Source organism: Pseudorca crassidens, chromosome 1, assembly GCF_039906515.1.
Source record: "Pseudorca crassidens isolate mPseCra1 chromosome 1, mPseCra1.hap1, whole genome shotgun sequence".
Lineage (NCBI taxonomy): Eukaryota > Metazoa > Chordata > Mammalia > Artiodactyla > Delphinidae > Pseudorca > Pseudorca crassidens.
The window spans coordinates 61,879,895-61,894,196 of NC_090296.1; the positions used below are offsets into that span (position 1 = coordinate 61,879,895).

General features: G+C 35.0%; 1 protein-coding gene across 6 annotated transcripts in view; it reads right to left on the reverse strand.

The window, feature by feature from the left end:
* The window catches only part of MIPOL1 (mirror-image polydactyly 1), a 300,807-nt gene that overhangs the window by 179,438 nt on the left and 107,067 nt on the right, over nucleotides 1-14,302 (reverse strand). For all 6 annotated transcript variants that reach the window (XM_067737281.1, XM_067737280.1, XM_067737276.1 and 3 more), the window contains 2 exons: nucleotides 13,610-13,643; nucleotides 13,180-13,350 (listed from right to left, as the gene is read on the reverse strand). In XM_067737281.1, the coding sequence (XP_067593382.1) occupies nucleotides 13,180-13,350; nucleotides 13,610-13,643 (205 nt within the window). The remainder of the gene's footprint in view (nucleotides 1-13,179; nucleotides 13,351-13,609; nucleotides 13,644-14,302) is intronic.

Sequence of the window (14,302 nt, forward strand, 5' to 3'; positions counted from 1 at the left end):
GCATTATTAATATCAAGAAGATTGTGAGAAATACCATGGATTTAAAAAAAAAACTAAAAACTGTTAAGATGTCAATCCCCCTCCACTCCAATGATCTACTGATTCAACACAATCTAATCATAATCCCACCAGGCATTTTATAGAAATTGAAAATCTGATTTTAATATTTATAGGAAAATACAAAGAATCTATAATAATAAAAACAACCTTAAACAAGCACAAAGTTGGAGGACTTTCAATGCCTAACATCAAAATTTATAGCAATCAATGCAGTGTGGCACTGGCATAAGCATAGAAAAATAGATTATTAAAACAGAATAGTATGTCCATAAATAGATATATATGGCCAATTAATTTTCAAAAAATGACACCAAAGCCATTCAATGGGGTAAAAATCCACCTTTCAACAAGTAGTGCTGGAACAACTGAATATTAACTTGTTCAGAAAATGATCCTGAATCTTACACTATACACAACAGTTAACTCAAAGTAAGTCACTGATTAAAAACTAAAACAATAAAGCTTGTAGAGGAAAACACAGGACAATATCTTTGTGGTCTTGGGGTGAGGAAACATTTCTTAGACAAGATACATTAAAATACTGATATATCAGACTTCATCAAAATTGAAAACTTCTGTCCATTAGAATATAAAATTAAAATGAATAAGCAAGAAAAGACTAGGAGAAAATATTTTTACTACATATATCTGACAACTGACTTTATCTAGAATATACAAAGAACACCTACAAATCAATAAAAAGTCAAATCACCCTATTAAAAAATAGGCAAAAGACTTGAACGGATGTTCAAAAAGGAAAACATAAATGATTGATAAGCACATAAAAAGTGTTCAACATTATTAGTCATTGGGAGATGTGAATTAGAACCACAATGATATATATATTACTAGACACCGAATAAAATAATTATAATTAAAAATACTGACAACAATTTTTGGTGAGTATATGGATCAATCAGAACTTCCATAAATTGCTGCTGAGACTGTAAAATGATACAGCAACTTCAGTGAACAATTTGCGACCCAGCAATTCCACTTTTAGGTTTTTAACCAAGAGAATGAAAACTTACGTCCACGAAAAGACTTGTACAAGAATTCTCATAGTAGCCTTAGTCATAAGGGACAAAAATTGGACAAATTCAAGTTTCCTGTTCTATCAACAGGAAAATGAATAAGAAATGTAAGTTTATACACAATGGAATACTACTTATCAACAAAAAGGAAAGAACTACTGATACAAAGAAAAATGCGGGGCTTCCCTGGTGGCACAGTGGTTGAGAGTCTGCCTGCCGATGCAGGGGACGCAGGTTCGTGCCCTGGTCTGGGAGGGTCCAACATGCCGCGGAGCGGCTGGGCCCGTGAGCCACGGCCGCTGAGCCTGTGCGTCTGGAGCCTGTGCTCCGCAACGGGAGAGACCACAACAGTGAGAGGCCCAGGTACCGCAAAAAAATTAAAAAATAAAAAAAAATAAAAGAGCAACATGGATGAATATCATAAATATTTTGCTGTCATTGTATAATCCACTTGTATGAAGTTCTAGAATAAGCAAAATAAATCTGTGGTTCAAAACAGAAAAGTTGTTTGGGTGCGGCAGGCATGATTGGTAGGGAAGGGAAATAAATGAGGGGACATTCTTGGGATACGGAAATGTTCTATATCTTTATAGGGATGTGGTCGTGTGGATGTATTTGTCAAAACTTGTCAAATTGGTGATTTAATATTTATGTATTTCATTTGTGTGTAAATTTTATCTGAAATAAAAACTGTAAATAAAAAGTAAACATATTAATAGAGAAAAACTCTCAATTTCTAATGATCACTAAAGCAAAATAACACTCATGAAGATCTAGTAATACATTTATGATTTATAGATATATTTATTGAAAAAGTTTCCAGATAAATTATAATTTAAAAGTATATTTTATTATATATTTTCACCTACTAATAACATTATTATAATTTTTTACCACAAAGGTTAAATAATATTAACAATGAGTTAATATATAAATTTGGAATTGTTTTCAAGGGTTTCTAATACTGAAACAGGCTATTAGTAACAATGAAAACCATTACCCCCTGAATCATTGCAAAGTATCGACATTAGATATTTAAGTTAATTCTAGGAGGTGGTTTGGGAATCTGATCTTTTGTGATCCCAGAGCTTAGTACTATGATAGATGAGTCAAGTAGCAATTAATCAAACAAACCTTTAGGCAAATGTACAAGCACAGACACAGAGTCATTTTCAAAAGAGTGGAGGCCTTGATGTTGAGAATACAAGTTTTATTTTAAAGTGTCCTGATACTTTGGACTAAAGACATATATTTTGTGGTGAATGATATATTCAGATACCTTTATGTTCCTCCTGCAATACTTGTGTAAGCAAGTCAAATAATTTTACTAGATATTTGGTTGCATGTAATTGTGTTTTTGAAGATAAAATTTAGCAGAAATATAATCCACCAAGATGTTAACTGAAATCTTTCCTTATGAAATCAGAGAAGTACTAAAGAAACAAAACCACAGCAATTTGAATTTTTGTGCCCAAATGGCGGTTTATGAAACTATCAAGTAGTTTTCCAAGAATACTACTACAAAATTTGAGAATTTAAAAATGATAAATTTATAACTTACACAAAAAACTTCACAGTCTTTAGAATAAAGATGGCTTTCACGCCAAAAAGGTTACAATACAGGCTCCTCAATACTTAGAGACTCCTACTAATTATCAAACCTGTTCATGGTATAAATTCACACTCCTTGCAATCTTGCCCAACACTGCTTCTTCTGGAAAATAAGGATGGGTTTACTACTACACCGAGTAACAATATATCAAAGGAAATGGTATTGTGTACTTAATACAGTCTATTATACTTTTTAAAGTATTAGTTACAATGCTGGTGAAGACTAATTTTTAGGGAAATAATTTCAGATTTTGATATCTTAAGATGGCGAAACTATACGTAGATCTTTAGGATTGATATGCTGAAATGCATAGTCATCATTCTAACAGAATGACCCACAGGAATTAGCACAGAAAAAGAATAATAGAAATCCTACATCTACTTCAAAAAGATGAAGAAAATCTTAAGAAAAAAAAAAAATCGGTCCTTAACAGCAAGATGCAAGATTAGAAAAATATGTATTTCTTACCTGCACAAGAATATAAGACACAAATAAATGTGATCATCTTAGGTATATTGAGATCTCGAGCATATAAACTTTCTAGAAAAAGTAAAACTAATTAATGATGTAAAAATATCAGATTAGTGATTGCTATTGGGGAATGGTAGGAACATGGATTAACTGGAAAGAGCATGAGGGAAAATTCTGGGGTGATAACTAATGATATGCTATGCTGAAGAATTCAGAGGCCAAAGTACTGATGCCTGCATTTAACTGAAATGCATTAAGTGAGTGAGATAAACTGACGGATAGAGGAAAGGATGGATAACACAGAGATAATGTAATAAATCAGGCTTAGCAAAATATTAACAATAGATTCCAGGTGGTAAGTAAATAGATATTCACTGTAAAATTCTTACAACTCTGCCGTATGTCAAAAATATTTCATAAGAAAATGTTGGGGGAAAAAGGTTGAAAGTAAGGATGGAAAAGGATATGACATTCATATACTTAAGTAGACTTTAAGGCAAGAAGTATTATAAAAAAGATAAAAATGGACATTTCATAATGATAAATCAGTCTAGTGAATAGGAAGATACAGTAATCCTAAAAATTTAAGAACCTAACAACATGGCTTCAAAATAAATAAGACAAAAGTTAACAGAATTAAAGGGAGAAAAATTCATCATAATTATTTGATACTTTAAACACCTCTCTCAGAAAGAGATACAACAAGCAAGAATAAATCTGTGAATACAGAACTGAAAAAAAAGATTAATCTACTTGGCGTAAATGACATATAGAGAAGAACACGATATTCAGCAACTGCAGAATACACAATATTTTAGAGTACACAGCTCATCTAACAAATAAAGCCTGTCTTGGGGTCACAGGAAAGTATCAATAAATTTCTAAGGACTGAAATCATATAGTTTGTTTTCTCGCCACCATGGAATTAAATTCTAACTCAATGACAGAAAGGTAACATCAAATCTCCTAATGCTTAAGTATTAAGCAACACACTTCTAAATGCTTCATGGATTAAAGAAGAAATCACATGCAGAAAATAACAAATATTTTAAGGTATATAATAATGAAATACAACATATCAAAAACTTGTGGCATGCAGCTAAAGCAGTATACAAAGAAAAATTAATAGTTTTCATGAAAATATCAATGGTTTGGACTCAGTATTGCTAAAAGGCCAATCTTCCTCTAATTGATCTTTAGAGTGCATGCAATTCCCATAAAAATACTAGCAGATTTTTTTTTTTAGTGGAAAATGACAAGCTGAACAAAGGACCAAGAATCCAGAAACAGACCCATACATATACAGCCACTTGATATACTATAATTCACTGGAGGCAGGAGGAAAGGAGATGATCTTTTTAATACATGATAGGGGGTCCAGTCAACTGGATATCCATAGGAAGAAAATGATGTACCTTGACCATATAAAAATTAATTTGGAACTGATGACCTAAATGTGAAAGCTAAAATAATCAAGCTTCTAGAAGACAGCACAGCAGAATGTGTTCATCACTCTGGGAAAGCAAGGGTTTCTTAAATAGAACACAAAATGCATTAACTATAAGGAGAAAAAAAATTATAAAATTTACCTCATTAAAATTAAGAACTTTTGATGACAAAATTAGTCTTCACCAGCACTGTAACTAAGAGAATAAAAATGCAAGTTCCAAGCTATATAAGCATTTGTATCCAAATTATATAAATCAATAAGAAAAAAACAAATCTAATATTAGGCAAAAGCCTAATAGACATTTCACAAGGGATATCAAAATGGTCAATAAATATATGAAGAGGTGCTCAACATCATTAGTGATTAAGGAAATGCAAATTAAAGCCTAATGAAATACAACTATATCTCCATCAAAATGATGGAAATTAAAATAAATAATGATACCAAGTGTTAACTCTCACAACTAGAGACGCTCTTACACTGCTGGTGTAAACTGGTATAATAACTTCAGGAAAATGTCTGGCATTACCTACTAAAGCTAATAAATCTGTGACAGCTATTCTCCTGTGTGTATACCCGTATATATACCAAAAGTAGTGAATGCTTATGCCCACCAAAGGACATGAAAAGAACACCCATAGTACTCCATTCATAATAAATCAAAAATAGAAACAACCTACATTTCTAACACCTGGTTATTTTCATACAACAGAACATAACACCACAATGAAAAAGCTAAACCACTGATAACTGTAACAGTACACATCAACATACTGGCATAAATAACACTGGATGAATGAAATCAGACACAAAAGAGTACATAGCACGATTCCTTTTATATGAAGTTTAGAAACATGCAAAATGACCTATTATGGTAAGTAAGTAAGAGTAGTGACTACCCTTGGAAAGGAATCCTGACTAGGAAGAGACATGAAGGAGTTCCTCTGGAGTGCTGCTTCTGGGTCCTGCTTACAAGACTATATACATTGGTCAAAGTTCATCAAATTTTTCACTTAAGATATGCATTCCTTACTGTAAATTATACATCCATTAAATTGGTTTTTTTAAGAAAAAGTTTAGCTATTCATATCTATTCCTCTATCATTTTTCTTGTTTAGACCCGCATTTTCTCTTGCCTGCATTATTACAATAGGATCTCAACTATTTCTTTAGCCTTGGACGTGTATTACTCAATTCACTTTGTGCAGTGCTGCCCAGAAATCTTCTTCAAGAATATACTTTCTATATTACCAGAAAACTAAAACATCTTAGGGGACCCCATTGCCTATAAAATAAAGTCTAAATTCCTTAGCAGTTTATTCCTCTAAAGTCCCCTTGAATGAAATCTCAAATAACATTTCTATGTACAATTTTTCTAGGAAGCAATTTGAAAATATATACTTATTTAAAATGTTTATATTCTTTGATCTAGTATTTCCACTTCTAGGAATTCTCCCTAAGGAAATAAACATGGATGTACATAAAAATTTAGCTACAAAAACGTTCCCACTACCAAAAGAAAAGAAAAAAACATAAACACCCTCCCAAATAGCACGAGTTCAATACATCTCAATATATCCATTTATAAAAATATAAGAATATCTGACAAAATATAAAATCAAAGTGAAAAATCAGGTTATCAAGTAGTATATATGATATAATATGCATTGAAAAAAAGACAAAGGATCTGTATATGATTGTTTTCCCTTCTTGCTTATCTGTACTTTTCCAAAGTTATAGTTTCAAAAAGTTGTAAAAATTTTATAAGAAAGGAAAGTTACCAGAATAGATCAAATAACAACAATATATTTCAGCAAGATGGACTGGAAAAAAAAGCACAGGCAAATAACTGTATGATAGACACGAAAGACAGGGGAAAAAATTAATAAAAATTTATAGTCACTATAATAAAGAATGTTGAACACGTTTCCTACTTTTCTTGAAAAATGAAACTCTAAATGTTATGATTTATTTTCTTTTCAAGTATGAGTTTTTTGTCAAACTTCTAATAACTTAACAAATCATTATTTTGCATCTATTAGGTGCTAGCTACTATGTGAACTATAAAGGATACAAAGTGAAGGCAACACTAACAATGGAGAGATTTAGAAACTTGGTTATGTTTTCCTCTGCTAAGGTTACCTTTGATCGTTACATCACTGGCCAACTCTACGGGTTTACTTGGAGAGATTTGTTATTTTTATGTTCATTTACGCACAAACCAAGACAACTACAGGCATCCTGGGGGTATTCACGGAGGATTGGTTCTAGGAGTTCCTGAGTATACCAAACCCCACAAATGCTCAAGTCCCTTATATAAAATAACGTAGTACAATGAATACAGTCGACCCTTGAAAAACACCAGTTTGAACTACACACGTCCATGTGGATTTTTTTTTCAATTAGTATACAGTTGGCCCTCCATATTCGGGATTTCCACATCTATGGATTCAAAACCTACAGATAGAGAGGGCTGACTATATTTAAAACTATTGCCTCTTTATAAATCTCCACCACCATCCACTGACCTATCACACTGAGAAACTAAATAAACCTAACATTTTCATTAAGAAAAGGATGGCCACCCCACTTCCTAAATTGATCAACTTGCCAACATATGTATCCATCCAAGTTCTTGGTATTCCTCTGTTAACAACGAACATAGTTTCACTGTCCCTAGTAAAAGACAACTCTTCCACTTATGTTCTAGATCCTATCCCCTCTCAATTTACTTATCTACTCCAGGACTTTGCTACTGCAATACTTTCTTCTCTCCCTTAAAACCACCTTTCCTTTTTTTCTGGTTCACTTCCATCAACACAACATCATGCCTTAGAATCTCCCATTAAAAAAGAAAGAAAACTCACCAACGACTCACCCTAACCCTAACCATAAGCCCCCTCTCCATCTATTGCCAATTTCTCTATCTCCATTACAGGGGGATAAAAGTTGTATACATTCACTCGGTTCAGTGCCTCACCTTCCATTCTGTCCTCTACTCCAATGTGGCCTCTGTCCTGGACAAAACCCTTGTCAAGGCTCTCAACATCTCCCATGTGATCAAATCTGAAAACGATTCCATCTTCACCTTGCTTGACCTCTCAACACCATTCAAGGGAACTAATTATTCTCATCTTTTGCAAACACTTCCTTTTCTTGCCTTTTCTGACACCACAGTCTCTTCAGTTTCCTTCTACCTCATTTGCTATCATTCCTAGTCTCCCCTGTGCGCTCCTTCTACATTGGCCAACTGCTAAATTATTGACAGACCACAGGGCTTGATCCTAAGCCCTTTCTTTCTCAATTATCTTTCCCTGGTTTGATCTAGACCCACAGCTTTAACTATCTATATGCTGATGACTGCAATAGCCAAGTGCCTGCTCAACACTTCCATATGGATTTTTAAGAATCATCTCAAATATACCACATCCAGAGAAAATGTAAATTCCCTTCCGAAATACATTCATATTCCCCCCAAAACTTGCCCATCACAAAAATGGAAGTGAATATCTTTACACTGTTCAAGCCCAAAATAGACTCAGCCTAATTCTTCCAGCTCCCTTATGCCCCAAACCAATCTGTCTTCAAGGTCTACTCACCATACTATTGAAATATTTCCCAAATCTGTCTACTTCTCTAAATCTACAATTGCCCCACTGAGCTACCATCAGTTTCATCTTTGACTTGGACTATTGCAACAGCCTTTCTCCCTCAATATCTCCTGCATTTATACACAATTTTTAGCCCTTACCATGGCATACAAGACCTTACAAATTTGTCTGCTGCCTATCTCTTCTACCTCGTCACTTGCTGCTATCTTCCTTGCTCACTGCACTTCAACCATATTTAAGCTTGGAGTATTTACATCAGAGCCTTAAACACACTAAGCTTGTTCCCTCTCACAGGGCATTGTTGATGTATTCTTTTCTGATGGAATGCTCTCTTCACAGATTTTGCATGGCTGGATCCTTCTCCTCTTTCAAGTCTCAATTCAACTATTCACCAAAATTCAACAATTAAACAAAAGGACTGCCTTGATCACCCTATTTAAAGTGACAATCCTCCTACCAATTGCAGTCACTCTCCATTACCTTTTTATTTTTATTACATCCCTAACTGAAAACACTTTATTCATTTATTTGTTCACTATCTATATTTCCATACTAAAATGTAAGTTCCATAAGAGTAACAGCCTTCTATATTTGGATCATTGCTGAATTCCCCAACAGAGACATATAACAGGTCCTTAATAAAATGTGGATGAATGAATAATATTTCACTAACTTCTTCTAGTTCAATGTATCTTGAAATAGATCTAAAACAGCTAAGCTCATCAGTTCATTAATTCAACAAGCCTATATTTTGTGCCTACACTGTCCTAAGGACTAATAGACACAGATAAAGAACAGTTCTTACCTTCACGCTAGGTGGGAAGACAGGCATAAAGTCAATTAACTGTACTGCAGTGTGACAAGTACTGTAATAGGATGTAAAGTAAAATGTGGGCAAAAAGAAGATATCTATCAATATTGCTTCATGTGAGAGAACTTTATTGAAGAGGTGATATTTAAATTAGCTTTAAAGTAGTAGGTAGACAAGCAAGTAACAAGTGGATAGAAGCATGTGTCAGTGAGAGGGGAAAACATGCTTAAAGGTAGAAAGAGTTATAAAGCAACAGACCAACTGTACTTTTTGTACATTGTTCAGCTGTCTTCCTAGAATTTTCTTCATTGTATTATTGGACTGGATTCATGTCTTCCTCTTATTTGGTTTATCTTTCATTTTATTGCGCTTAGTGCATGGTATAGCTTGCGGCTATAGAGAAGGAGAAAATTGACTAGTGAAATGTTTAGCTGAATTTCTTTAATTAACCTGATGATTACCCCTTGGTCCTCCCTGCTTTTTGTATTTGTCAACTCTGGACTTGAAAGATCTCAGGATCTATAGTTTTCATTATAGCATTTGACAAAAATGAATTAACTATCAAAAAAAGATGTACTAATTATATTCTGGTTAAAAGAGGCACATAAATGTTTTAAAAATATTTTCAATGACAAACACAATTAAGAAAAGTGTACAAATTAAAAGGGTTAAGATGGAATTTGGAGTGACTTATTTCCAGAAAATAGTGGTGAGTTAAGATTCTCTGCATGGTGTTCAGGTAATAGAAATTTATGATCATTCAGCCTTGATAGACCAAGAAGGGAAAATTAACAACTAAAAGACAACAAAAAAAAGGAAACTCAGGGAAGGGGTTGAAGTATGCTGAGATGCTTAGCCTGGGGAAAGAGAAAATAGTGCTAATTAAGGTGAAATTTCTGTGGTATTCTTTCCAAAAACCCAAAATCTCACTCAAATCATAAGAAAATGGTATAGTTCCGGCTTGAGTCCGAAGGCCTGAGAACCAGGAGAGCCAATGATGTAAGATTCAGATGTTAATCTCATACAGAAACACCCTCACAGACATACCCCGAAATAACATTTTACCAAATATCTGGACACCCTGTGGTCCAGTCAAGTTTTCACATAATTATCATACTATTCCTTGGGGTTCTGGCTAAATTAGGCTATTTCTAGGCTAGTTTCGATTTCCAAGGACATTCATAGATGGTCAGAGCCTGGCAACAGGAGGCTTTGGGCCTCGCTGCTACTTGTAGTCGGTAGGATAATGTTATAGAGATTTTCAGTTATTGGACCTCAGCTGGTACCTGATGCAGTAGGTGAAGGGCCTAGCCTTTGAGCACTGAATAAGTTAGGCATGGGAATGGAGGTTGGGATGTGGACTTTTGCCAAAAGGGCCAGGGGGGATGGTATATAAAATATATACAAAACACGAAAGCAAAGGCCTTGTAATAAAGACTTGGAATATAGCAGGGATAAAGGAAGAAAGTGGTAAGTTCTCTATGTACATGGGTGTTTTAGTTAACAAAATAGATGATTTCTAAAAAAATCAAATGTTTGAGTTTATAATTGTTTCAAGCACAGAAAAATAGTTTTGGCTATCTCTTCAACAATATATTGAATGATCCAAGATTGAATACACTTGGGAGGGCACAAAATGCTAAAAACAGCTGCCCACTTTAAAAGTTTAAATTGAACTTTTCCCAATTTTAATCTGAAGATAAATGTCAGATTTCCACATTGAGATAGGATAGAATCATTTGTGGCACAACAATTCTCCAGCCAAGTACAAGAAAAGCCAGATTAAATTTTTAAAAAATATCTGTTTAAGACATCAGAAGGTTGCTGCTGCAACAATAACTTGAGCAGCTGGGATTCTGAAGAGGGGTTAACTGGAGACAGGTGATTTGAAGATCTGAAGTCATTGTTTTCCCCCTGAGTTTTAAAGGTTCGGAGAATGGGCAAGAGGCTGAGAAATCCGGCTTTGACTATACAGAGGGCTCCTGCTGGAGGACAGAGAAATCATCTAAGCTTCTGGCAGTTATGCAGGGCTGAAGTGACAAAATTGGAGATTTGAGACTTGGTTCCATCTCAAATCATTTGCTAACTCTGAAAACTGTATAGGGCTTAAAGTTAAAAAGCTAAGCCTTAGGGCTTCCCTGGTGGCGCAGTGGTTGACAGTCCGCCTGCCGATGCAGGGGACGTGGGTTCGTGCCCCGGTCCGGGAGGATCCCACATGCCGCGGAGCGGCTGGGCCCGAGAGCCATGGCTGCTGAGCCTGCGCGTCCGGAGCCTGTGCTCCGCGGTGGGAGAGGCCGCAGCAGTGAGAGACCCGAGTACCGCAAAAAAAAAAAAAGCTAAGCCTTAAGCCCTGTGAAAAGAATAATGGAGTTTCCCATTGTCTTACAATGCAAAAGAGACAAATACTAGAATAGAGGATTCTCCAGGAGTAGAGCCCTAGTGAATACTCTGCTCTCAGTGAACCACAAGCTGACCAAGACTTACTAAAACTTTCACCCAGCCTCCATGGGATATAGTAAAGAATCTCACACAGTGATAGAAATGAACTAATAAGGAAACATTTTATGAAGTAGGAGAGAAAAGGGACAATTGGTTAAGTGATAACCTTAAGCAGGCAAGGAAAGATGTAAACTAGTGTGAAACAGAGAAGTTGTCCTTAAACAGAAGCATGTAAAAAAGAAAGTAGAAAAGGCAGAGTATATGGGTGCAAATGCAGGTAGGCTGGTGAATGAAATGGTGGGGACAAGCAGAAATTCTTTTTTCTATTGGGAGGCAGACGTTGGATGCTTGAGGAGAAAGGAGAAAGATAAAATAGTCCTCCAGAGGGGGAGAGTGAGTGGAAGGTTGCCAGGCAACACCAAGGGTCTACTTGAAGACGGTGGTCATGAACACAAGGTAAGTTCAGTCAGCAAATTTGTGTGATAGCCTCCTGCCATATAAAGCTGTGAAGGTGTAGAACAGGCAGAAAGTTAAATTTATAAAACTTAGGTTTTGCTAGGTGAGCAGGATAAAGGAAGAGAGGGCCAAAACAACTGAGGTTATATTACATGCAGGTTATATTACATTACATGATAATTATGGTGAGCCATGGAATCCAAACTAGATGAAGAGGGAAGTGAGGACATGAGGGGATTAAGGGATAGGAAAAGAGGTGGTAAGATCAATATAATCAGGTGCCAGGAGAGTTGACAATTTGCAAGAGTTAGAGTTCTAGAGGGAGCTGGAAAGATAACAAATGGTGGTCATCAAGCGGGATGCTTGAAATTGAGACTGATAATGACCAAGAACAGGGTATGACCATAGGGTGGATGGCAGAAAGAGTATAGCGTACGTGGATTATTGGAGGAGAGAGATTCAAAGAGATGAGAGGGATATTGAAAGTATCACCTACATAGATATTTAAATCACCAAGAACTGTGACAGGAGTAGGCTGAAGAAAGAGACAGTGAAATAGATCCTAAAATCTTTAAGAAATGAGGGAAGCAACACGGGAATGTGTACATGACTGCAACAGGAGTGTGTAATGGGTGATACAATCTGATACATGGGCCTCAAAGCTGGAGGTGTTTAGAGAGAATAAAGGAACAATGATCTAAAAACACTAATGAGGAACAAGCCTCCAAGCCCAGTGGTCCAACTGCTGGGTGAGGGAATATATTCACATTTGAGAGGACTGCAGTGGAAGCGGTATCCTCAGGGCGGTAATCAGGTTTCAGTTAGAGCAGGAAGGTATAAGTAATGTTCAGAAAGGAATACCCTAATAATTTGATTCCTTTATCAATGTTTACTGAAAGGCACTGAATTAGGCACTAGGAATAAAACAGTAATAAAGACAATGTCAGCCCTCACAAAACTGTGACTCAAGTAAGAAGTCTCATATAAAAGTGATTACTTTAAAGAATATAACTAAAATTTTATAACAAGCTAACAGTTTTATTAGAATGCATATACTTGAAGAATGATATAACAAAATATGTGATTATTTTAATATAGCTAATCATTGTGGTATTAATTATAATCTAAAAACTAATTCGAATTAAGAATATGTGGGGAAAAGTCATTTTTTAATGTAAAGAAAGAGGGGAAAATGTTAAGTGTATGCTTTTTACAGATATTGTACATGCAGTTACCTGAGACAAAGCAGCATCCCGTTCTTCAATCACTGCATTCATTTCTTCTGCAGTTATTCTCTTTTTACATTCCTTGGTCTTGTAGATTCTATCCACAATTATAGCTCCATTCTTCTGAATAGCTATCCCTGTGTCTGCATTGTTTATTCTGTTCAGTAATTCCTGTAATGTCTACCAACACCATTATATGTTAGTCAGACATGAAGTTTTAATATATTTTATTTAATATAGGGTTTTAATTAATAGGCACATGTGAATTGTAAATTGACTGAGTAAAGTTATTGAATTTTCATATTGCAGCAAAGATGTACATTATTAGTGTGTCAATTCTTCTTTTTCCCACATCTTAGTTCTTGAAACCCACTCAATTGAACTTAAGCCTCTAAGATATAAGACTGACATCAAGAAATCTCCTCAGAGAATGGCTTACCATGTCATTTTCTTCAGGGTTAATATTTTCTAGCCTAGAAAAAAGGGACACAGAAAGCCTGATCAGTAGCATTTCCTTAGTGCAGCAAAATGAGTTCGCTTTTTAAATCTTTAGAACCTCAAGTAATTTCATTCGACTAGTCTTTAGAGTCAACCATGACATTGAACATATTAAAGTGCCACCTGCTCGACTCCATCTTTCAATAATGCTCCATATCTTCTGCACTGACTTCAGACTGTTAAGTTATTAATGTTTACTGCTATATATGACTACAAGGATCAATTGTTCATATGTGCTTAGATGAAGAAAGTTCCCCAGTGATAGAAGTACTCATTCTCATCATTATATTTATTTCTAGACTTTCAATTCTTACCAGAAACTGTATTTCCTATCCTTCTTGGACATTATCACAAATAAAACAAAGCAAGTATTTTTATTACAAAGTTTAACTATGTTCCCTCAAAAGCAATGACAAATAACTACCACTAAATTTGACCTGAAAATCTCCTGGTGCTACCTATTTGTTGAAACAAATACGCTATATAGAAAGTCTGACCAAAATTGGTCACATTTTTAAATGACTAATGTTATTTTCTTTTTTGCATAGCATAGAATTATTCAATTTAAAGGCAAAAAAAGTAAACTTGTTCTCTTCATAAATGGACTTTTTGTCTTTTAAGAGTCATAGTGTTT